Source organism: Cnephaeus nilssonii, assembly GCF_951640355.1.
Source record: "Cnephaeus nilssonii genome assembly, chromosome: 4".
Lineage (NCBI taxonomy): Eukaryota > Metazoa > Chordata > Mammalia > Chiroptera > Vespertilionidae > Cnephaeus > Cnephaeus nilssonii.
The window spans coordinates 11,114,764-11,139,739 of record NC_137075.1 but is presented as its reverse complement, the minus strand read 5'-3'; the positions used below and the strand labels follow the sequence as shown (position 1 = coordinate 11,139,739).

General features: G+C 37.2%; 1 protein-coding gene across 4 annotated transcripts in view; it reads right to left on the bottom strand.

Moving 5' to 3' along the window:
* Positions 1-24,976, bottom strand: part of ARHGAP12 (Rho GTPase activating protein 12) — a 174,126-nt gene that overhangs the window by 31,270 nt on the left and 117,880 nt on the right. For 2 of the 4 annotated variants that reach the window (XM_079768604.1, XM_079768606.1), the window contains 3 exons: positions 22,743-22,868; positions 17,416-17,490; positions 5,320-5,381 (listed from right to left, as the gene is read on the bottom strand). In XM_079768604.1, coding sequence (XP_079624730.1) covers positions 5,320-5,381; positions 17,416-17,490; positions 22,743-22,868 — 263 coding nt within the window. The remainder of the gene's footprint in view (positions 1-5,319; positions 5,382-17,415; positions 17,491-22,742; positions 22,869-24,976) is intronic. The other 2 variants (XM_079768605.1, XM_079768607.1) reach the window with 1 other exon arrangement.

Genomic DNA, 24,976 nt, shown 5'->3' with positions numbered 1-24,976 from the left:
ACTAAAAGCTAATAGGCACATGAAAAGATGCTCAACTAGTCATTAGGAAAATTGCAAATTAAAACCACAATGCGATATCACCTTAGACCTGTTAAATGGCCATCATCAAAAAGACAAGAAGTAACAAATGATGTGGAGAAAAAGAAACCTTGTGCACTGCTGGTGGGATTGTAAATTGGCGCAGCCACTATGCAAAACAGTATGGAGGTTCCTCAAAATATTAAATATAGAATTACTTTATGACCCAGCAATTCCACTTCTGGGCATATATCCAAAAGAAAGAAAAGCACTAACTCGAAAAGATATTTGCTCCTTCATGTTCATAGCAGCATAATTTACAATAGCCCAGACAAGGAAACAACCTAAGTGTTCTCTGATGAATGAATGAATAAAGAAGTTGTGGTATATATACATATAATGGCATATCATTCAACCATAAAAAAGAAAAGGAAATCCTGTTATTTGTGACAACATGGATGGACCTTGAAGGCCTTATGCTAAGTGAAATAAGTCAGACAGAGAAAGACAAATACCATATAATCTCAATTATGTGTGGAATTTTAAAAACAAAACAAAACCTCAAAGAAAAAGAGGCAGAAGGTAGGGGGAGGAAGGTGGTTAAAGATACAAACTCACAGTAATAATATAAGTAAGCACTAGGCATAAAATGTACAACATGATAACTATGAGTAAATCTTACTAGTTCTCATCAAAAAGAGAAAATATTTTCCCTTTTTCTTTTCTGTTTATTGTATCTATATGAGAAGATGGATGTTAGCTGAACCTATTATGGTAATCATTTCACAATATATGTAAATCAAACCATCTTGCTGTATGCCTTAAACTTAATACAGTGATGTATGGCAATTATTTCTCAATAAAACAGGGGGGGAAGACAAATATTTAAAATTTCAAAAAAAGTTTGGGGGGGGGGGGATGGAGGATATCTGTAATAGTGTCAACCATAAAAAAATTAGGAAAAAAGTTTACTACATCTGAGTTTCTATCTATATATCTTTTTATTTCCTGTTCTTTTTGCCTATGGATCTTTATGCATTTGGTGAATGGCTGTTCTTAATGATTAAGATTCATAGTGGATTTATTCACAGTGCTTTATCATTTAAAAGTATTAATCTTTGTGATGCTTCATGCTTTTAGCCTGAATTGAACTCATCTGGTATTAAGATCCCTATTCCTGATCTTTGCATATCTTTGAAAAGCCTTTTTTTAAAAACTTTTATCATTTTTAGATGTCTCTGTTATATATAATATTTAGTTGGGTTTTGATTTGTGCTTCAGTCTGAGCACCTTTTACTTTCAATAAATGAGTATAGTTGACTTACATTTGTTGAAATTGTGATATGATAGATATGTTTGGTGCTTGTTCTGTCATCATTTTATTTTTACTTCATTTTACTATTTTGTATGGATGTCTTAAAATATTTTGTAATAATTTATTTTTATTTGTAATTTTTTAATGTTCAATCTCTGTTCTTAGATAATATCTACTGATTCCCTACTTTGAAAAATAGTAAAATATATTTCCACTTTAAATAAACTATATTTAAATAAAAATACTATAGAAGTAATAAATATATATGTGAGAACAAATACTGAAATTTTAGCACAATTAACAATAGTTGCTTCAAGGACTAAAGCACTTCTGTGAATGAGTTGCAAGCAGAATTAATCACTTTTTTTTTTCATGGTACCCAATTTTTTGCCAGGAAAAAAAAACAAAAAACCATTGATGGGCACACTCTGGTTATTTAGACTTGATTATCTGGCAAGTAGACATCATCTCAAAAATAAATGAAGATCTGAAAAATAAATCTTTCATTTCAAAGACAATAAATAATAGTGTTTATTGACTTGTTAGATGTACAAGGTAGATTCAGGAAAAAAAGTAGCACTCAATATCTAATTGTGAGCATTCACTGGATACCGGAGTGTCGCAAAGAATTTCAGAAAAAGGTTAGTCTATGTTTTGTAGACTACAGTAAAGTCTTTGTGACCATCATGAAAAGCTCTGGGTTGCTCTGAAAGCAACTGGCATGCCTCAGCACTTGACTGTCCTAATGTGTAACCTGTCCTATGGACAGGAAGTTGCTGTCACAGAATATGGAAACAGAATGGTTTCCTATAGCAGAGGTGTCAGACCAGGGAGCATTTCATTTCCCTATTTATTTAATTTGTACATACAACATATCATACAAAGAACTGGGCTAGATTCAGAGGAAGTAGTGAAAATTGGTGAAAGAAATATCAATGACTTAAGATATCAGTAACTTAAGATATGCAGATGACACCATATTACTTGTGGAAGGTAGCAATGACTTGAAACTTCTGATGAAAAGAAGAAAATGCCAAAGCAGGACTGCATTTGAACATTAAAAAGACAAAAATCATGACTACAGAAGAAATATACACCTTTAACCTAGATAATGAAGATATTGATATTAAAGATTTTGCTTACCTTGGTTCAGTCATCAATTCCAATGGAGACTGCAGCCAAGAAATGAAAAGAAGGCTGAGACTTGGAAGGGCAGCAAATGAAGAATTATGAAAGATCACGAAGAGCAAGGATGTGTCATTAGAGACCAAGATTAAGGTCATCCACACCCTCATATTTCCAAATACTATGTACTGATGTGAAAGTGGAACAGTGAAGAAGGCTGAGAGGAAAAAAGTGATTCACTTGAAACATGGTGTTGAAGGAGAGCTCTAAGCATACCCTGGACCACCAGAAAGATGAACAAGTGGATCCTAGAGCAAATTAAGCCTCAGACACTGCTTGAGGCAAAAATCACAAAACTAAAACTGTCCTACTTCAAGCACATCATAAGAAGACAGGGTCCTTTGGAAAAGACAATAATGCTGGAAAAAATAGAAGACCACAGGTAAGGGGAAGACAAAATATGAAATGGACTGACTCCATAAAAGCCATAGGCATGAGTATACAGGAGCTGAACAAGGCTGTAGAGAACAGGACATGATGACTATCACTCATTCATCCTTGGTGGCTAGGAGTCGGAGCTGACTCAATGGCACATAACACACATTTGTTGACAATAAAAAATTAAAGTTTCAAAAAGAAAGATTTTGGAAAACTTGGCATATCTGCTTCTATGAAGTTGTCAGTTTTCCATTACTAAGTGACTATTCTGATTTGTGGTTCTTTGATATAATAAAATAGAGTGTCAACATTTGAAATCAGTAAACTTAAACGAGTATTTTCCAAATGACCTACAAGATGCTACAAAATTATGCACGTGTAAAGATTCATTCAAAATGCAACACAGACCCATGGATTTTCATGTAATTAAGTATGAGAAGTTCACTGATGGTTTTTCAGTATTCATTGAAACTAACATTTGTGGAGTTTGAGTGCAACAGAAAAAATATGCACAATAATCTGAGAAGGCTATTAAAATATTCTTCCCTTTTTCAACTTTACTGTGTAAAGAAAGATTTTCTTCATATACTTTAACCAAAATAATGTCACAGCAAACAGACTACAAGCAGAGATGAAAATCTAGCTATTTTCCATTAAGCCAGATATTAAAGATTTGTGAAAATGTAAAACAATGTAATGCTTCTCATGGAAATTTTCTATGTATTGGAAAATAAAGGGGGTTTTCTTCATAAAAAATGTTCTCCATGTTAACATGTAACAGGTTATTAGCTTTAAAAGTTAATAAATATTCTTAAATTTTGTTTTAATTCCTCAGAGTAAATAACAATAAACTATAAGAACATAAGTTCTTTGCAGTAATTAATGATTTTTAAGAGTTTAAAAGGTTCCTCAGATCAAAATATATGAGGACCACTAATATACTGGAAATGCAAAGACTATTTTGTTCAACTCTATGTAAATTTGGTAGTAAAATGGATGATATTCTTAGGAAAATATAAATCAACAAAAGTATTCCCCAAAAAATTAGAAAATCTGTAAGACTATCACAGTTAAAGCAACAATAAAAACCAAATGGCCAAATAATTATTTTTACTAAATACAGTCAAAAGAGAGAAAGAGAAAAATAAAGACCCAATTTACAAGTGATTTGTACTGAAGAACAGTTTAAAGAACAGATAGTTGCAGTATTTGTAACGCTATTTTCAAGCACTAAAAACTTCCAAGTACTAATATTGGACATAGTTCAATATAAGCACAGATTTGATTGCTCATCCACACAGATTTGAAAGTTCAACTACATGTAGATTTTAAATGCTTTCTTAAACAACGGACTGATCTCATTTGGACTATAAAATCATAGCATTTTACAAATTTTTAAAAACTGGAGAAAATGCAACTTGGCTTACAAAGACATCAACCAAACAAGCCCAACAACTCAATAGAAAAACAAAGGGTAAGAACTGACAGTTCAACAACAAAAATACAAATGACTTATGACACTCTATGCCACACAAAGACAAATAAAAAATACCATTTCTCTCTAATTTCTATTAGCAAAGATCAAAGAATTTGACAACATATTAAACTGCAAAGGTGTGGAGAAATCCACTGCTACTGAGAGGTATGGACTGATTCAATGCTTTAGAAAATAATTTGGAACACTATGAAGATGACCATTGAATATGGCCTAGCAATTCCACTTTTATAAAATTTATTCTACAGGCCTACTTATATACTTACAAAATAAACTATGCAAGATACTAAGTATAATTTTGTTTGTAATAGCAAAAAAATGTAAACATCCTAAATGCCAACCAATAGATAGGCATATTTACATACTTGCAAATAACAAATAGTTAAATGAACTGTGATACAATATGTAACTATGCAGCAGTCACAATGTGGCAGCTCTGAATGCAATAAAATGAAACTATGTCCAAGATAAACTGTCAAAAGATTGTATTTAAAAATTAATCTATGCACATACAAATATATATATTCTATCTCTGAAGAGAATACTACATCTCATTAGATTTAGCTGGTTGCCTCTGGGGAGAGAAACTGATGGCTGGGTGACTGACTTTTGATTAAATATTGTGCATGCCTTTTATTTTTGTCATGTGCATTTATTACTTATTAAAAAATTTTTAATAAAGCTAATCCTTGCTCAGAATCCTCTGCCTTTTCACCTCTAATTTAATTTCACCTTAATATGTTAAGACACACAAAGAAAAAATTTCATACATTTCATGACAATAATACATACATTATATTAGAAAATATATTATTTGAAATTCTTATAGACTTTTTAAACATTTCTACTAGAATATAATTAAATTCATAGGTTTTCTTTATTTCAATCAGATGAAACATAGCAGAACATTTATGATTTGTGTACTTACCGAACCTTTTTTCCATTTTCAGTAATTTTTGTTACATTTAATAATCCATATTTCTCTTGACCCTATGGAACAGAGTAATACTGTGTATATATATATGTATATATATATATATATATCATTCTTATAGACAATGAAGTCCAAACCTTTACATATGAGTGGATCAAAATGATCTGATACTCTAAAAATTAGCTTAAAAGAAAAGATTAGTTTGTATGTATTGTGTTTAGTCCTTTTTAACACCTTGCTGACCAGTCACAAGTATACTCGTGTTTCCGTGTCCAAACATTGCTGACCGGTCATAAGTTAACTCATGTCTTTTTCTCAACTCATCAGTATTTTCAGAGATGTGACAAACAATATATCTAATTCTTTAAAATACATTTAATTCTTTTTTAAAAACCACATTGCAGCAGAGAAGACCATTTGAGCAAATTATGTGCAGATACTTTATCTGACTGATTTTGGTAGTCAGCTGGAAGATAGTACTTTGTCAGAAGATAGTAATGAGTCTGACATTAGACCATCATGAAGGCAAGAGAGAAATGTGATAGTATCTGATAGTGAAAGTGATTCTGAAGAAGAATGAGCAGAAAAAGACATTTTACCAGCTCTGGAAAATTTTATAAATATTTCAGATGTAACTGTTCAATCTGAATACCCACAAAGTATAAGTAAGCTTTTTTTTTTTTAAATTTTTTGTTGTTGTTAATCCTCACCCAAGGATATTTTTCCACTGATTTTTAGAGAGAGTGGGAGGGAAGGAGAAAGACAGAGAGAGAGAAACATCAATGTAAGAGAGACACATCAATTGGTTGCCTCCCACACATGCCCCCATCAGGGTCAGGGATCGAACCTGAAACCAAGGTACATACCTTTGACTGGAATCAAACCCAGGACCCTTTAGCCCACCGGCCAACACTCTATCCACTGAGCCAAACTGGCTAGGTCCCAATTTATTTGTTGATTTCATTACTTCTCAAATCAATTTATACCATCAACAAATGTAAAAATACCACAAAACCTCTGCTAAAACTTCACCATAGACAGACGTTACTTATATTGATAGATATAAAGAAGTTTCTTGGTTTACTTATATTGATGGGACTAACAAAGGGTAAGAAAAACAAAGAAGCCAGAATAAAAAAATTCCTGGTCAACCAATCTGTTACTTGAATCACCCATACTTCTATTTTTTAGAAATATTCTGTGTTCTTTTTATTTTTATTTTGAATTAATTTCAGAGAGGAAGGGAGAGGGAGAGAGAGTTAGAAATGTCAATGATGAGAAAGAATCATTGATTGGCTGCCCTCTGCACACCCCCTACTGGGGATCAAGCCCGCAACCCAGGCATGTGCCCTTGACCGGAATCGAACCTGGGACTCTTCAGTCCGCCGGCCGACACTCTATCCACTGAGCCAAACCGGTTAGGGGGAATCACCCATATTTCTGAAAACTATGACTGGAAAGAGGTTCAAGCAAATACTTACATTCTGTCATCTGAATGACAATTCACAAACAACATGTAACACAGACCGTCTTTACAAACCTCTTTTGGATCGCTTTATTTAGAAATTTAAATCTTTATATATACCAAAACAGCAGTTAGCACTCGAAACAATGATTCCATGGAGAGGACACATCAAATTCAAGACATATAATCCAGCAAAAATAATAAAATATGGAACTTTAGTAAGGAAGCTTTGTGAAAGTAAAGAGTGGCTATATTTGTAACTTCAAGATATATAACACAGAGGGTGGGTGGATGGAAAGAGATCAACCAAAGAACTTGTAAGTATATATACATAACCCATGGACACAGATAATAGGGTGGTAAAGGCCTGGGGTGGGGGCGGGGCCAGGCTAGAAGAGGTCAATGGGGGAACTAGGAGACATATGTAATACTTTCAACAATAAAGTTTTTTAAAAAACATATATAAGGGCCCTAACCGGTTTGGCTCAGTGGATAGAGCGTCGGCCTGCAGACTCAAGGGTCCCAGGTTCGATTCCAGTCAAGGGCATGTACCTTGGTTGCGGGCACATCCCCAGTGTGCAGAAGGCAGCTAATCGATGTTTCTCTCTCATCAATGTTTCTAACTTTCTATCCCTCTCCCTTCCTCTCTGTAAAATATCAATAAAATATATTTTTTTAAAAAAACATATATAAGGAAAGGCAAAAAGTTACAACAGATTATATTATCCATCTTATAGCCTTTTCTTGGTTCCTGGCATCATATTTACCAAGATAATTACTACAACAGCATATCTACAGCTGAACTTACATTACTGAAGAACAAAACACTGGTCTGTGGAACAAGAAGGGAAACCGTGGGTTGCCAAAACTACTAAAAGAAAAGCAACCAGCCACACAGGCAAGTTCTGCCTCGAAACAACCGGTCCAGCAAGGTGTTAAGAATATAACTTCTTAATACATCTATAAAGTTATTTTTAGTAATTCTGTAATTTAAAACTTCCTCTTCTCAAGTCATAGAAGCCCCATAAAGTATTTTGCTATCAAATTAGATTTCTATATAAATGCTACAAGTCAGCACTGGAAAAATTATTTGTGATTTGCTGTTCAAAGAAAGTGATACAATCCTACCTAATAAAATGATAATATGTAAGTTATCATCACTCTGCTACGCCCACGATTGGGCCAGCGGGAGGCGCAGGGGGAGGGACTCGGGGTGGCTGGGGTAGCTGATTGGGCCAGCGGGTCGCCAACAGCGGCGTGAGCTCAGCGTCTGAGCCATGGCTGTGCTGCGGAACAGAAGGGGCCTCTGGGGCAGCGAGCTCATGTCCCGCCGCGGACCATCAAAAGCGTGGGAGCTGGGTGCCTGTCCGCTCAGACACCAGGCCTTTCAGAAGCCTCCACCGAGCCGGAGGCTTCCGAAAAGCCTGGTGCACCAGCAGATAGGCACCCAGCTCCCCCGCGATCGAAAGCGAAAGCGTGTAGGGGACCCTACACGTGCATGATTCAATCATGCACTGGGCCTCTAGTGTTATGATAAAAATACCAAAAAATGAATTACTCTGCTGCTACTTTACAACAATATACTAGTAGTCTGAAAATTATTTAAGATACTAACCCACTTTGTCAAAATGTAAAAATATCTAGGTAGAATAAATGCAGTGACTGTATTTAATAAACTATTCAAAAGTAATGGCACTATGCATAAAATTGGCCTTAATGTGGCATAAAAAATTCAGTATGTGCTTCACTAAACATATTATCAGATGATAAATGGGGCCCTGGATAAACTAGATATATTAGTCAGTTGATGTAAAAAATAGTGACATAGCTTTAATCACCAAACCCTGTGAAAATAAAAGTCACTATGCTCAAGTTAAATGTTATTTTAAAATTATTTCAGGTGGAACTAAAGAGCACTTCCTCATTGCTTTAGCTTCGGATATTCAAATGAATTTAATCAAAATGAACTGGTGCCTATGGTAATCATCAGTATTAGGAAGCACTGTATGTATATGACAGAGCAGTCAATTTTATTTTAGCTGAAACATATACACACATATAAAAATATTCCTAATTCAAAATTTATTTATATGTAACTGACACCTTAGCTATTTTCTCCATGTACTTTAATTACAAAAAAATAAATATTTCTTGTATGAGAGATAAACACAATATAAAATATTTTCTCAATAATATATAAAAGGTAATGTTGAAAGTTTTGCCTGGTCTGATAAAAACTCATATCTATAAACAAAGGTGACATACTGTTGCTGACCCACATTTTTTGTATACAGGGAATTTTAGAAACACTCATGAAGTTTTACTATAATTTTTTCATAAAGCATATGTTAGATTGCCTTAGATATGCAAGTCGGATACTTTTCATAAAAGCTCTTTGTTGTGTCTCAACAAAAACATCAACTATACAGTTAAAAGTGTGCACAGGATGTTCAGTAAAAACATTCCTCAAGTTACTATCAGAAGTAGAGAGAAAAAAATAATTTCAATGATACAGGAACTAAGTAACACCATTAATCTGAGAGTATGGGTCCTGGTTATGTGAGCACAGGAACTGGAAGGATAGAGATAGGAATCAAGCCTATAAAAAAAAATGCCAAAATTGAAACTGTGCAGGGCAACAACCCAGAGGCAGAAAGGAAATACAGGTATCAAAACACAGAGGAATAGCCATAATGAGAACAGCCTATGCCTGAGGATGAGAAAGACACTCTAAATCAGGGATTCTTACCTAATCAATGGATGGATTAAAACTGGCACAAAATTTGTGCATGTATTGCATCACTCAAGAAAAAGGTCTAAAACTTTCACAAAATTCTCACAGGAATCAAGACCCAATTACTAATGCTCTTAGTATTAAGCACTCTAACTTGAATATAAAATAAGAACAAAATCTGCCATATCAAAAATGTGCAAATACAAAAACAATTACCATCCAATGTGATAAGTGCTGTGAGAAAGCTGTAACTAAATCAACCAGGGAGAGAAAGAAGGCTTCCTGGAGGCTGACACTTGAGCTAAGGAATAAGAGTTAGCTAGATGGAAACAGGAGATGAAAAACACAGATAGTACAAAGGCACAGAAGCTAGAGAGAACATAACATGTGAGGGCCTTTAAGTGTTCTCAGAGTATTGGATGAGGTGAAGCAGCAAGTAACAGGCAGTGGAAAGAAAGAACTAAGAAAGGGTGGCAGACTGGGATCCAACCACAAAAGTAACCTAATAATTTCCATAAGAAATGTTGAAGGCCTGAGCGAGGGCAGTGACAGAGAGTGAAGAGGGCCCAAATCTGAGAGAGATTCAGAAGACAGAATGTGAGGGTGAGAGGGAAGATCTGAGGGAAACTCCCAAGCTTGAGCAATGGGTAGATGTGGCATCTCAGCTTCAATGACACTTTTTATAGAGAAGCTTTCCCTGACCACTCCTCCACCCCTCCCATTATTTACTACTGCCCCCAGTTTTGTCTCTTTCATTGCATTTAATGTAAAGTATAACGACATATCCATTATTTACTCACTGGATACTCCAATAGGTTGTATGCTCGGATCATATCTGTTATGTTCATTAATATAACACCAGTGCCTTATATGTAGTTCAATACATATTTGTTGAAGTAATAAACCAACAAATCAGCAGTGCTATTACAAAAAAGAAATGTAAGAGAAATGTAACTTTTCAAACACCGAAGTTTCTGAATCTGACATAGAAGTGCTAAGTGGGCAGATAAATAATATAGGTTTGGCTATACAGGTGAGAGATTTGGGAGAAAAAAATTAGATCTTTATTTCAACAACTATCTGATGTACTTTCTCTACTTAACAGAATTCAAAATTAACCAATGTTTTTGTGTTGCTTAATAAAATAACTTCATAAAAATATCCTAAGTCTGGTAAAAAAAAAAAAAAAGCCCTTTTTCACACATGAATATATCTTAGTCTAAATATAGTTGCTACTCAAAGAAAACTCCATAAAATAAGCAAAAATGTTTTAATAAGGGTTAGCAAAATATGATTAAATTTTAACCAAAAAAAAAGAAAATCTATCCTAATTAAGGCAAGAAAATAACAAAATGCCAGTTCCATTATGTAATTTGAGAAAACTTTCACAGGTTCATAATCACTTTGCAGGCTCCAGAACTTCTAATCAATGTGGCATTCACTTAGTAAAATAGGTATTTCCCAATTTTGGCTAACAAGTATTATGTATCAAAATCAATGCAGTCCATCATATTATAATCACATTCCAGTTAATTATATATAATCATTTAATACTAAGATTCTTGTAATACAGAAAAAGTAAACTTGCACAATGATATAGTGTTGAAAAAGACCCAGAAATTTCCAGAACAGACAACAAAGACAGAAGGCACACTAGTGGTTGCCAGGAGGACAGGGAAGGGAGATGAGAAGATGTGCACTGACTAGTTAATGCAAGTGGTGGGCCCACAAAATCATTTGGTCTGACACTGCCAAGGTGTTAGAGGTGAGTTAATTAAATGTTTGACCAAATATAGTAGGCTAATTTTTAAGCTGATAATTTTGTATGGCCCTCGAATGATGTATAAATATCCAAATGGCCCCTGGCAGAAAAAAGGTCCCCCACCCCTGGAAGAGGTGTGAGCTTCCCTCTGAGGGATGAGAATGTCCTGAAACGAGATAGAAGGGATAGCTCTGCATATTATAAATATATGAATTATATACACTGAACTGTGTAGTTTAAGATGATTAATGGTTAATTTTGTTACACAAATTTCAACTTAAAAATTTTAAACCAGTGTTATTATGTTTTTAGAAAGGCTTTAAAATTGAATTATTCAATAAAAAAAACTACCACACTTGTCCATTAACACTTTTGTTAAAGCAAGTGTTGAAATGTCCTTTACTCCAAATGGGTAATGTATTTTAATACCATAAATGGAAATACAGGTAGAAAAGCTCAAGTTTCCAAGTTGGATAAAATCTTACTCAGTAATCTAGAACTTGAAAATGCATTTTCTAATAGGCAGATTGTGACAGAGATAAGGTTCTTAAATCAGCCCACCAAAAACCTATTTAATCTGTACTGTAGTCATATTATAGAAAATATAATAAATTTTAAAATTGTACACACTGCATTTCCAAAAATGATTTGAAAGAGACTATGAAAAATGACAATACACCCCAATTATAAAGTTATCAGTGCTTAGATCCCATCTCCACAATCTAATAATATTGACAATTCATCAAATAATGAAATTCAGCTTTATTACACCCATTTTCGAAATTTTAGGGAGTTAATTATAAAAAACAGCAGACTTCAAAAGTTCAAACTAAACTTGACAATTTTTTCAAAGCAGGATTACCTAAAGCAAATGCCTCAAGATGGAACATTACCATCAGACCACAATGGGAGTGTCTGGATATATCATCATCCAAAGACAATTAAATAAAAAAACTTTTTTCTGTTCTTATAAAATTTAAATTTTATTTTTAAGAACATTGTTTTATTTGTTTAGTTAAATATAATTAAAGTGTATTTTCGAAAAAATGTTTTAAAAAAAGAAAAATAATGCATTTGGAAACTGAAAATGAATTAAAAATAAACATGTTTAAAATTTACATTAGGAAATGGAATTTTAAATCTGGCTTGATTAGAAGAGACTGAATGAAAATATGCTAAGTGAAAAAGGTCTGTCAAGAAAGACCAGATATTTTATACGATTACTACAAGCCCGATGCACGAAGATTTGTGCTAGAATGGGCCTTCCTTTCCCTGGCTGCTGGCACCACCTTTCCACTCCGGCCCAGTCCCGGAGCCGCCTCTTTCCGCTCCAGCCCCGCCTTCCCACGCTGCACAGAGACCAGGGATGGAGCAGAATGCCTGCCCCTGGTCGCTTGGCGCCTGTGTATGCAAATTAATTGCCATCTTTGTTGGGTTAATTTGCATATCACTCCTGATTGGCTGGTGGGTGTAGCAGAGGTATGGTCAATTTACATGTTTGTCTATTATTAGGTAAGATATTCAGATGAAATGTCCAGAATAAGCAAATATAGTGAAACAGAAAGGATTACTGTATGCTTAAGGCTTTGTGGGATCTAGAGGTAGAGGGGTGACAGCAATGGGTACAGGTTCTTTCTGAGATGATGAAAATAGTCTACAGTTGACTATGATGATAGTTGCACATATCTGAATATACTAAAAACAACTGAATTATACACTTTAAATGAGTGAATTGCATGGCATGTGAATTACATTTTAATAAAGTTTTGATTAAAAAAAACCTAAAGAGCCCTGACCAGTTTGGCTCAGTGGATGGAACATCGGGCCATAGACTGATGGGTCCCGGGTTCAATTCTGGTCGAGGGCATGTACCTTGGTTGCAGGCTTGATCCCCAGTAGAGGGCGTGCAGGAGGAAGCTGATCAATGTTTCTCATCGATGTTTCTAACTCTCTAGCCCTCTCTCTTTATTAAAAAGTCAATAAAAAGATTTTTAATATAAAAATAAATAAAGAAGAGTTTGAAGAGGAAGATGGGCAATTTTCAGAGAGTTTAAGATGACATCAATAGCTAACATTATGATATTACTAGGGGCCCAGTGCATGAATTCGTGCACCTTGAAAGGAACTGTGGGCCGTGAGGCTGCAGTGGCACAGGGGCAGGTCTCAGCCCATCCTCCACACCCCCGCCTGGCCCCTCCCACTGAAGGCCCCAGTCCCCTGTCTGCCAGCAGCCCCACTCCTGCCACTGCCGCTCCCATGTGCTGACAGCAGCGGGTGTGAACGGGTCCGGCGCCGTCAGCAGGTGCAAACAGCGGCTGCTCACCCTATCACCCCTTAGGAGCAGGGGGAGATACAGAAGCCCTCAAGAGGCGATTGGGGCTGGCAGCCGCCGCTCGCACCCGCTGATGGCACCGAGCGATCAGGACCAACACTGGGCACCGGCAGCAGGTGCGAGTGGGGCCGGCAACGAAAGTGGGTGTGAGCGGTGGGTCCGGTGCTGGCAGCGGGTTTGAGCAGCTGCTGCTGGCACTGATCACCACTCAGGAGCAGGGGAAGGTGGAGAAGCCCTAAGGGGCCAGCAGCTGCCGCTCCGGCGCCAGCAGCAGGTACAAGGGGGGCTGGCACTGGCAGCAGGTGTGAGTGCTAGGCAGGACCGCAGTGCATGGGAGCAAAGAATTTTCAGTAACCATCAGAGATCAGAGGTTCATCCTAATGACAGCAACCAGTGACCCACCTTGGTTTGGCACCCCTGCTCACCTGCTCCACCATCCCACCACAGCCAATGCCCGCCATGTTTGCACTCTGCCACCTGTTGCGTACGCCCACCATGTTCCGCCTGCGCCCCCTAGTGGTCAGCACACGTCATAGTAACCAGTTGTTCAGTTGTTCCGCTGTTCTATTTGCATATGAGCCTTTTATTATATACAATTTTTATATATAAATTTGTAGCCTCCTTGTTCTTACCACTGAAGGCTTTATAACAACCAGATTTTAACTACTCACAAAGAAAGAGACATGTAAATATCCTTGTATTAACAAAGAAAGCGTGAGATGGACAAAATTCAGTGGAACCAAGGAAAAAGGAGAAGAGAGTAAAGGGAAAGGGAGGGAGGAGAAGTCAAGGAGGGCAGAAGCCTCAGTAAGGAAGGGCTGGCAGCATGGAGGAGGCACATTTCCCAGCATTCCCCATTCCAAGGGAAACAAGTGGCTGTGTGAAAACAGACTGGCCTCAGGTAGAATTAACAGAGCTGTTCATTATTTTGTTTTTTTTCCACTTGAAGGTACACAAAGAATAACAGAAAAAACATTGGTGAGACAATTCCCTATGATGGCCATCAGAGGATACCATGAGTCCAAGATGGCCTAGTTGCTTTCATACTCTTCAGAAAATGGCTAAGGCATCTATAATAATAAAAAGGTAATATGCTAATTAGACTGGACGTCTTCCAGATGTCATTCTGGATGTCCTTCCTGATGAAACCGGGCTGGAGGGAAGCCAGCCCAGGTTCCGGGTGCATGTGGGCGGCCCGGGGGAAGCCGGCCTGGGTCCTGGGTGCCTGCAGGTGGCCTGGGGGAAGCCAGCCCAGGCCCTGGGTGCTGGAGGGAAGCCGGTGCTGGCAGCCAGGGAAGGAAGGCCTACTCTTGCACGAATTTTCATGCATCGGGCCTCTAGTCCTATATAATAAAAGGCTAATATGCAAATAGACTGAACAGCGGAATGACTTGTCGCTATGACGCGCACTGACCACCAGGGGGCAGACGCTCAACACAGGAGCTGCCCCCTGGTGGTCAGTGCACTCCCACCAGGGGAGTGCTGCTCAGCCAGAAGTGGGCTCACGGCTGGTGAGCATAGCAGCGGTGGTGGGGAGCCTCTCCCGCCTCCGCAGCAGCGCTAAGCATGTCCCACTGCCAGCTTAGGCCTGCTCCTTGGGGGGGAGCGTCAGACATCCCCTGAGGGTTCCCGGACTGCGAGAGGTTGCAGGCTGGGCTGAGGGAACCCACCCCCAGTGCACCAATTTAGTGCACCAGGCCTCTACTGGAAAAATAATTTGTAAACAGTCCTTTATAACTCTATATAGACCATTTACAATGTCCTATTTCAAAGATTACCTAGAAATTTCCTTTTACCAAAATATAAATAATTTATAAAAGATATTAGGAATTATATTTTACCTATATTTAAAATAAGTTAAAAGGGGGTTCTGCTTTTTTCTAGATGGACTGATAGAGTATGATAGTAAGACCATCTTAGATCCATGCAGTAATTCTTTACAAAACCACTAAAATCATGTTTACAGTTATCTACATTTAATACTTATAAACCCAGGACTGTGTTAAATAATACAAAAGATAAAAAGTAGAAACTTAGTCTCTATCTATCCCTTAGGAGCTTAAAACCTTAGTAGGGAGACAAAGGGTACATGAGGTAACTTTCGCACCATTCAATGCAATAAGTGACAGGAGTTCAGAAAAAAAAAAAGAGATCATTAAAATGCTAAAGTTAGTCTGGCAAAGCCTCCTAAAAAGTCAGCACAGCATTTAACTGTAAAGTTTAACTAAGAAACACCAAGGACATTAGAGGCAGGGGAACTACACCTGAGCAATGTCAGAAGGGAATGTGTGCAACAGGTGATATGAACCATGAAAGACCTGACTAGGTTAGGGAATGAAGAGTTAGAAAAGTAAAATTTGGCATCTGTGGAAATCCTTGACTCTAACAAATGGGAAACTATCTAATAAATAACAGTCTATCATAGTTTCATAAAATAAGGAAGAAACAATAAAAGTTTATGTTTTAAAAAGCTTTAAAACTTTTATTTACTCATTCAACAAACATTTACTGAACAGCTAACTGGCACTGCAACAGGTATTGGGGTGATTCCATTTCTGCTCTAATGATGCTTTTCTTTGTCTAGTAGGGAAGACAGGCATAAATAGAGGGTTCAAGGTTTCTAGAAGACTGAAATGAAAAATTATTCTATTTCATGTACTCGAATATCATAATCAAATAAATGCTTTATGTATTTCAGAGAAACCTGATCAAATCTAGATTTGAATAAAATTTTCTGAGGAAGCAAATGAACGAACAGAAGTTAGGCAAAGATGTGGGAGAAAAATGTTTCAGTGGTCAGAGGAACGACAGTGCTGAAAAACAGGCTTCTTTGAGGAATGAGCAGAAGGGTAGTGTAGTTGGAGGAAAATAAGCCAGGAGGAAGGATTAGGACCAAGAAGTATGAGGTAAGGCTGGAGAAGCAATCAAGGACCAGAGCAGGCACAATCTTGTAGTCTTCATTAAAATTGCAGTCTTGCCCTGGCCAGTATGGTTCAGTTTGTTGGAGGATTGCCCCCTGCACCGAAGTGTCGCAGGTTCAATTCCCGATCAGGGCACATACCCAGGTTGCGGGTTCGACCTCCAGTCAGGGTGCATATGAGAGGCAACCAATCGATGTTTCTCTCTCTCTCTCTCTCCCTAAAATCAATAAAACATATCCTTGGGTGAGGATTCAAAAACAAAAAAAAACACAAAAAACAAACCTGCAGTCTTCATTCTAAAAGAAAAGAGAATCCACTGAAAGAGAAGACAAGACTGGAGGGACTTCAGATACAGAGATCAAGTAAAATTTCATACCACTTAAGACAAGTATGTAGAGAGAAACCACTTGGAGGTTTTTCAGTTTAGGGAAAACTCTCCAATATTCACCTGGCATAGAATGGGCAATGTGTTTCACAGCATTGAAAAACAATGGAATCTATGCTCATTAGGGAGGAAAATGCTTCTTACCTTTGGATTGCTGGCCTGAGGAAAACAAGGTAAAGTATGCCTTGATGGCCTTCTCCAGGGATTTTTATATTTACCAATATTTTTAAAAATCAAATAAATTCATCACTTACAAATATGGTATACAAATTAATCATGAATATACCATATTTTACACAAAGAGGCTTTTACATTAATAAAATCTGATTTTTAATTTAAACCTATTTTACTTGTGATTATCTTTTAAAAAACCAATGAAATTTAATAAAAGCCTAAGAAGTATTTAAACACTATACTTTGAGAAAATCAATTGATTGAAATTGATTGAAATAACTGGACTAAATTTTACTATAAGCTCTTATCATACTAACTGTATCTTGGTGCTTTGGTGAAGAGGGAGAAGATTCATTTTCAGGAAAGCAGGGTTTTGAGGCAGGTGGAGATTCCTATAAGAAATAAGTAATGAAAAATGTTATTCTAGCTTATATAATTTTATTTCTCCTTCTGCTCACAGTATGAGAGCTTACTAGAGGAAACTAGGAAAATTATTGTCCTTCTATATTGAGCTCCGAAAATAATATGGTACTGATTTGAAAAACTATAGATATCATAAAGTTTATGAAATATGGCATATTTTATACCAATTAGTTAAATTTAAATACCACATGTAGAATTACTCAAAAGAAATGATGCATACTGTCTTAAATCATGATGTCACATCAACTTGAATTAACCATATTTAAAATAGGTAAAACCTAAACACTTGTGGATAAAAATGTAATAGTCACCATAGTAATTTGCTATTGGTATGGTAGGTGTGAATACCTAGGATTAGCCCTAACCAGTTTGGCTCAGTGGATAGAGCGTCGGCCTGCGGACTGAAGGGTCCCAGGTTCGATTCCGGTCAAGGGCATGTACCTTGGTTGCAGGCACATACCCAGTAGGGAGTGTGCAGGAGGCAGCTGATCGATGTTTCTCTCTCATCGATGTTTCTAACTCTCTATCCCTCTCCCTTCCTCTCTGTAAAAAAATCAATAAAATATATATATTTTTAAAAATACCTAGGATTAGGAAAGGAATAGTCACAGGAATTACTTGACAACGGTGAGAATGAGAACTTTATTTTAGTAAATAGCTATCTAAGAAATTAAATTATTATTAATATTTAAAGTAATTTACAGTTAACTTTCCAATTATTAGAAATAAGATTTTTAAAATGCAAAACAGACACCTCCAATATAAAGATTAATAACTTAAGAGAAAAAAATTTAATTTCTAAGCCTATAAGAATACAATAGGGGCAAACCAATAATGTGCATTTCTAAAGCAATTCTGCTTTGTCAATTATTAAAAATGGTATGTGATTTCTACCACAGATGTTTATAAGACTATTAATGAAGGATAAAACTGAAAAAAACATTTTTAAAAATTTTTTTGGTATCAACAGCCAAATTTATATGGATTTAAATTCTCTCCATTCCCCTAGAAGCTTTGAATAATTACAGGAAAAGAGAATTTTAAAAATTCATATGCCAATGCCTATTATTAATTTTCCTATAAAACCAAATAATTTCTTTGAACATTTATCTTCACATCTGTATCAGTCTACTCCTCTATGCTTATGAAACTGGATAAGGAACTGAAAATTTGTACTAAATCACAATACAAAAATTGTTAACTGAGGAAAGTCTTCAGATTTATATCCTATATAATTTATAAACAGAGAAACTAGGCAGTAGTGAAAGTTTAACTCTTGGAGGGACAACCTTCCAAATCAAACATCCTAACTCATCTATACTATTAGTGGAGAACACATTAAAATTATACTAAAACTAGAGGCCTGGTACACAAAATTTGTGCACAGGTGGGGGGTTGTCCCTCAGCCCGGACTGCACCCTCTCCAATCTGGGACACCTCGGGGATGTCCGACTGCCAGTTTAGGCCCGATCCCACAACCGGCAGTCGGACATCCCTCTCACAATCCAGGACTGCTGGCTCCTAACCGCTCGCCTGCCTTACTGCCCCTAACCACTCCCCTGCAGGCCTGAATGATGCCTAACTGCTCCCCTGCCTGCCTGATCGCCCCCAACTGCCCTCTCCTGCTGGCCTGATCGCCCCCAACTACCCTTCCCTGCTGGCCTGATGGCCCCCAACTGCCCTTCCCTTCCAGCCTGGTCACCCCACCCCCAACTGCCCTCCCCTGCTGGCCTGGTCACCCCCCAACTGCCCTCCCCTGCCGGCCTGATCTCGCCCCCAACTGCCCTCCCCTGCCAGCCTGATGGCTCCCAACTGCCCTCCCCTGCCAGCCTGGCTGCCCCCAACTGCCCTCCCCTGCAGGCCTGGTCGCCCCCAACTGCCCTCCCCTGCCAGCCCCATCTCCCCCAACTGCCCTCCCCTGCCAGCCATCTTGTGGCAGCCATCTTGTGACGACGTCACATGAGAGCATGACACCACCTAGGCTTTTATTATATAGGATATCTTTATAAAAAGGAGTAACACTTAATGCTCAAATTTCAGTTTAGCCCCCTTTAACCTTTTGCACTCGGATGTTGAGTGTGACTCGACACGGTTAGCATCAGTAGCAGCTCGAGAAAAAAGCAAGCGAGTGCAAAGGGTTAACGATTCCTTTATTCTACTCGGGATTTAAATTTTTAAATACCCCAGATTTTACAAAGTGCGGCAGTAGAATAAAAAACTGGAGTTTCTTTTCATACAAACTTATTTATTTGGATTTTTTTATATTTCAAATTATTGATACGTTCAAAGAGTAATTTGCACTCGACATCCGAGTGCAAAAGGTTAAGTACTTTGAGAGAGCTTCACATTTTCTACTTTTTAATTTCTTAACTTCTAAAAAAGTGTCTAATATAAAACAGTCTGAGGAAAGGATTTGTAACCCACACACCAGAAAATAAGCAACTGAGTAAAATGAACAGTAACTATAGTTTATTTTTCATAGCATATCAATCCTACAGAAATAAAAACCACATCAAATGGAGTAATTATGTGTAATTATTTTAATTATTATTATAAATAAGAAACAATTTTACAATTATATATTTACTTATGTATACTATAAATGTATATGCATATATAAATATATCTTAAGTTTCTCCAAACAGCAGGTTTTAGTAAAAGCTACTAGTGGCCCAATGCACGAACTTCGTGCACTTGGGTGGGGGGGGGGGGGCGTCCCTCAGCCCAGCCTGTGCCCTCTCACAGCCTGGGAGCCCTCAGGGGATGTCTGACTGCCGTGGAGGTGGGAAGAGGCTCCGCCGCTGCGCTCACCAGCCTTGAGCCTGGCTTCTGGCTGAGTGGCGCGCCCCCTGTGGGAATGCACTGACCACCAGGGGGCAGCTCCTGCATTGAGCGTCTGCCCCCTGGTGATCAGTGCACATCATAGCGACCAGTCGTTTGGTCGATTTACATATTAGCCTTTTATTATATAGGATAAGCAGGCAGAAACAAACAGATGTACCACATATAAACATACAACATACACATACCTCCCTTCTCCATAGTTGTCTGCAACATCATAACATTTGCTACATAGTAGTATATTTCTATTTCAAGTTAACCCCTTTATATTAGTCAGCTACACTGTTCTGGTATAGTCCCTCTTTCATATCCTCAAATCTTTAAGAGGTATTATTATATGATGATAATAGAAAAGTTTACTTGGTGAAGCAGTTATCTATGATTCTATTTATAAAGAACTAGAGGCCCGGTGCACGAAATTCATGCATGGGGGAGAAGGGATCCCTCAGCCCAGCCTGCACCCTCTCACAATCCGGGACCCGTCAGGGCATGTCCGACTGCCGCTTTAGGCCTGATCCCACAGGGATCCCTGCTGGATTGGGCCTAAACCGGCAGTCCGACATCCCTCTCGCAATCCGGGGCTGCTGGCTTCTAACTATTTGCCTGCCTGCCTGATCGCCCCTAACCACTCTGCCTGCCTGCCTGATTGCCCCTAACCACTCGCCTGCCTGCCTCATCTCCCCTAACCACTCTGCCTGTCTGCCTCATCGCCCCTAACCACTCGCCTGCCTGCCTCATCGCCCGTAACCACTCTGCCTGCCTGCCTGATCACCCCTAACTGCTTGCCTGCCTGCTGATCACCCCTAACCACCTCTGCCTCAGCCCTCACCACCACGGCTTCATCCAGAATGATGCCCGGAAGGTTGTTCGACTCTCCAGTCTAATTAGCATATTGTGCTTTTATTACTATAGATAAGGTAGGGAGGGGGAGAGACATTTCTACCAAAAATAAGTAAATCTCTGGTCTCAAGAAAAATCATGTCCTCACAAATCTAACACAATTACATGAAAAAGAAAATGTAATTAAGAACTTCATAAAAGTTATTCTAATTGACTGAAACTTCAAGAAAAATTAAAAAGGAATACAAAATTTTAAGTCCACATCACCAAAATAATCATCCTTTTTTGTTCGTTATTAAGAGGCAGTGGAGTTGGTTCAGCAATGGCTTTTACATTAGAGCATTATACATGGTCTGAAGGAGCTTTCTAAATACCCTTATTGTAATTTGGTTCTTGGAATAAAATGACTTTTTCTATTAAAATCTCTAGGAATCTTACCTACTCAGGTTAATCTCAATGCTAATGTATCTTCAAGCATTCTTCAATGGCACAAACCCCAGAATTTCAATCCTTTAATATGCCATCTACATTCAACCTTACAAAGCAGAAATTAGAAACTTATCTACTACTTTCATTGTTGTTCTTTTAGTTCATCTTATGAGTAGAATGTTTCTACAGCTCTACAAAAGTCCATCTTTTAATTCAACAAAGACAACTTTACAGTCCCTTGTACTACTAAAACAAATACTTGTTTTGACTGACTGACAGAGATAATTTATAAAGGAATTTAAGACGGAAAGTATCCAAATATAAAGAACTATGCCTTAGGAGAGTTCATTCTGCTTTCAGTAGCACACCTAAAAATGCAGGAAACCTGTTAATTATGTCAAAAGAGAAGTCTGATAGTAAAATGTTTTAAAAGTCTCCAACAACAAATATCTTTCTAAAATAGTTTCCTTATATTGGAGTGTTAGCACCACCCTCACATTTTAACAGTAGTATGCCTAATGTTCTGCAAATTTGTACTGATTTCCTACTCCATCCCCAAAATGAAACCACAATGAAAAGATGTAACACAAGGAAGTTTAAAACTTTATGGCTTTTCCATTCTGAAGTTTGCATCAAAATTCATCCCCTATTTGAAATCAAGAACATTACTTTTCAGATTGATAAAAGAAGCACTTTTATGCAAAGAACATTTAGGGAAACAGAGGGTGTAAGATTCCAATCATTCCTGATATGGGAAAAATTAATTTTCTGTACTATAAAACTTCCTAGAGATTAAAGACAAACAATTAACAAATATATAACTTTAAAGAGGGTTATCAAAATAAAACAACACCCTGTCAACTACTAGGCTCAAATGTATCAAGGTATATACATACTTCATTAAACTACAGATAAGGTCCATTGAGCAAAAACACTTCAGACCCAATCTAAACCAAAATTTATTGTGCAAACATCAAACACTTCAAAACCAAAATCTACTACAGGACAAATAGTCACTAAGGTACGAGATTCTGCTAAGGAGAAAATAATTAATAATAATAAAGAATTTGCCAAAATTCTCAACCGATTTTTTCCCCCCAAAAAGTCTTACCTTGTCATTGGTGTCCAGCACAATGGTGCTATGTCTCCACTTTGTTAATACTATTGGTTCTTGTAGCCGCCTATCCAGGCTCCTACTTTTAGTTATTTCTCTTTGTTGCTGAGATGAAACATTATACTAAAGAAAAAAATATACTTCATAAATAATAGAAACGAAACGAAAACCTAAATATGCCAGCCCCCAATGACACATGAGGTAAGGTAAAGTTCATCATGTGACACTAACATGAATTTTCTGTCCTTGGTTTTCTCATCTGACCAGCATTTTGGTATTAGAGGGACCAAGTTAATGTTATCTTCGGCAAAATATTACATCTTTGTAAGTCTAAGTTTCATCAACTGTAAAACAGATATAACAGAAATATCTAATTCAAAGAGTTAACATGAGGATTAAACAAAGTATAAAAGATAGCAAATATTGACCTGATAGTAGGTTTTCGATAAATATTAGTTATTATCTATACCTATAAAAGCCTAAGCAACCGAACGACCGGTCGAGCAGTCACTATGACATGCACTGACCACCAGGGGGCAGTCGCTCAACGCAGGAGCTGGTGGTCAGTGCGCTCCCATAGCCTACCTCCCAGGGTCCCTCGCCCCGCCAGCCAACCTCCTGCAGCCCCGATCGGCCCCGAATGCCGGCCAGTCCAAGGGACCCCACCCATGCACAAATTTGTGCACCAGGCCTCTAGTAATTTATAAAATGTGGTCATTGGACAAATTAACTTTTTAGGGTTTCTGCTACTTATAAAATACACATGAATTCAATTTTTGGTGTAGGTTTTATAAACCATGCTTACATACACTGTAATAGTATTCTCTTATTTAAAGAAAATTTTGTTCATTTGCTATTACTTTTGTTTTACTTACAGGCCAAACACACTATTATTTCTTTCTCTGAAGAGGTAAAATATAACCAGGTCAAAAGGTAGAGATGGTCCTAATTCTAAGTCAATCCTATATCAGTTGTGTACAACAGATAGGTAATAACTGCCCAAGAAAATTGCATATAAAATTAAAAACACATTATCAATAAGGCATTAAGTCATTTAAGTTTTTCAAATGTCAAACATAAACATTTGAGAAATGTGAGGTTTAATAGGTATGCTGTTTTATACAGCCAATTTAGTAAATAATAAATTGTAATAAAACAAAATTAATCTGCTTTTTTAAGGGATACCTTCTTCTACTGAAACCAAAAGATACCTAAAATATCTATTACCCCCAACCCTAAAAGCCCAGTAAATCTTAAAATTTAATGATTCTGATTATAATTTCAATAAAAGTATCTTTGGGGATGTTTTTAATGTTAAGAACTCTTCCAACATCTTTCTCCACAATATGCCATTTCTTTTCTCTCCAAAATGAGTCCCTACAGACCCCTCTAAAATGGTCTCCCAAAGCTCTTAGTACTTTATTTTTCACATTAAAATTTGCCAAAACCAGGCAATCACGCGTGGGTGTTTGTTTTTAATTCATTTATCACAATTCACAAATGGGGTCATTTCTAAAATAAACAAAAAAGTTCAAAGGCTACCAAAAAATTCTGTGCCGGCCTGGCCAGCATGGCTCAGTGGCTGAGCATTGAGTTGTGAACCAGGAGGTCATGGTTAGGTTCCAGGTCAGGGCACATGCCCGGGTTGTGGGCTCAGTGTGGGCATGCAGGAGGCAGCCAATCAATGATTCTCTCTCACCATTGATGTCTCTCTCTCTTTCTCTCTCTCTCTCCTCCCACCCCCCTTACTCTCTGAAATCAATAATATTTTTTTTTAAAATTCTGTGCCAGAATCTCTAAGTAAAAAGAGACCTAATTATTAAACAAGGCTATATTTTCCCTTCAATCACTGTCAGCAATAATGGAAATGAATAGTTGTATAAAATCTTATATATGAATTTAATTGCTTCCTCCTCTAGTTTTTGACCTTTATAATTACCACAGCTGTTTAAAAATCCTTTCTATGCAGCAACAAAAATAATGTAACATTAAACTGGGTAATAACCACAATTTTAAATGTGTTAATTGTTTTACTATGCAACAGTATGTTAATAAAAGCCAATAAAAAGCATAAATGAAACATAAAATCTAGTGTAGACAAAAATGAAGTGTCATAATTAGAGAAAAGAAAAAGACCCCAGTTACACACACACACTCTTAATTAAAGTAGATGACTAAAAACTTTTTTCTAATCCTTTTAAAAATACCTTTCTGTTTAAAAATTTTAACTG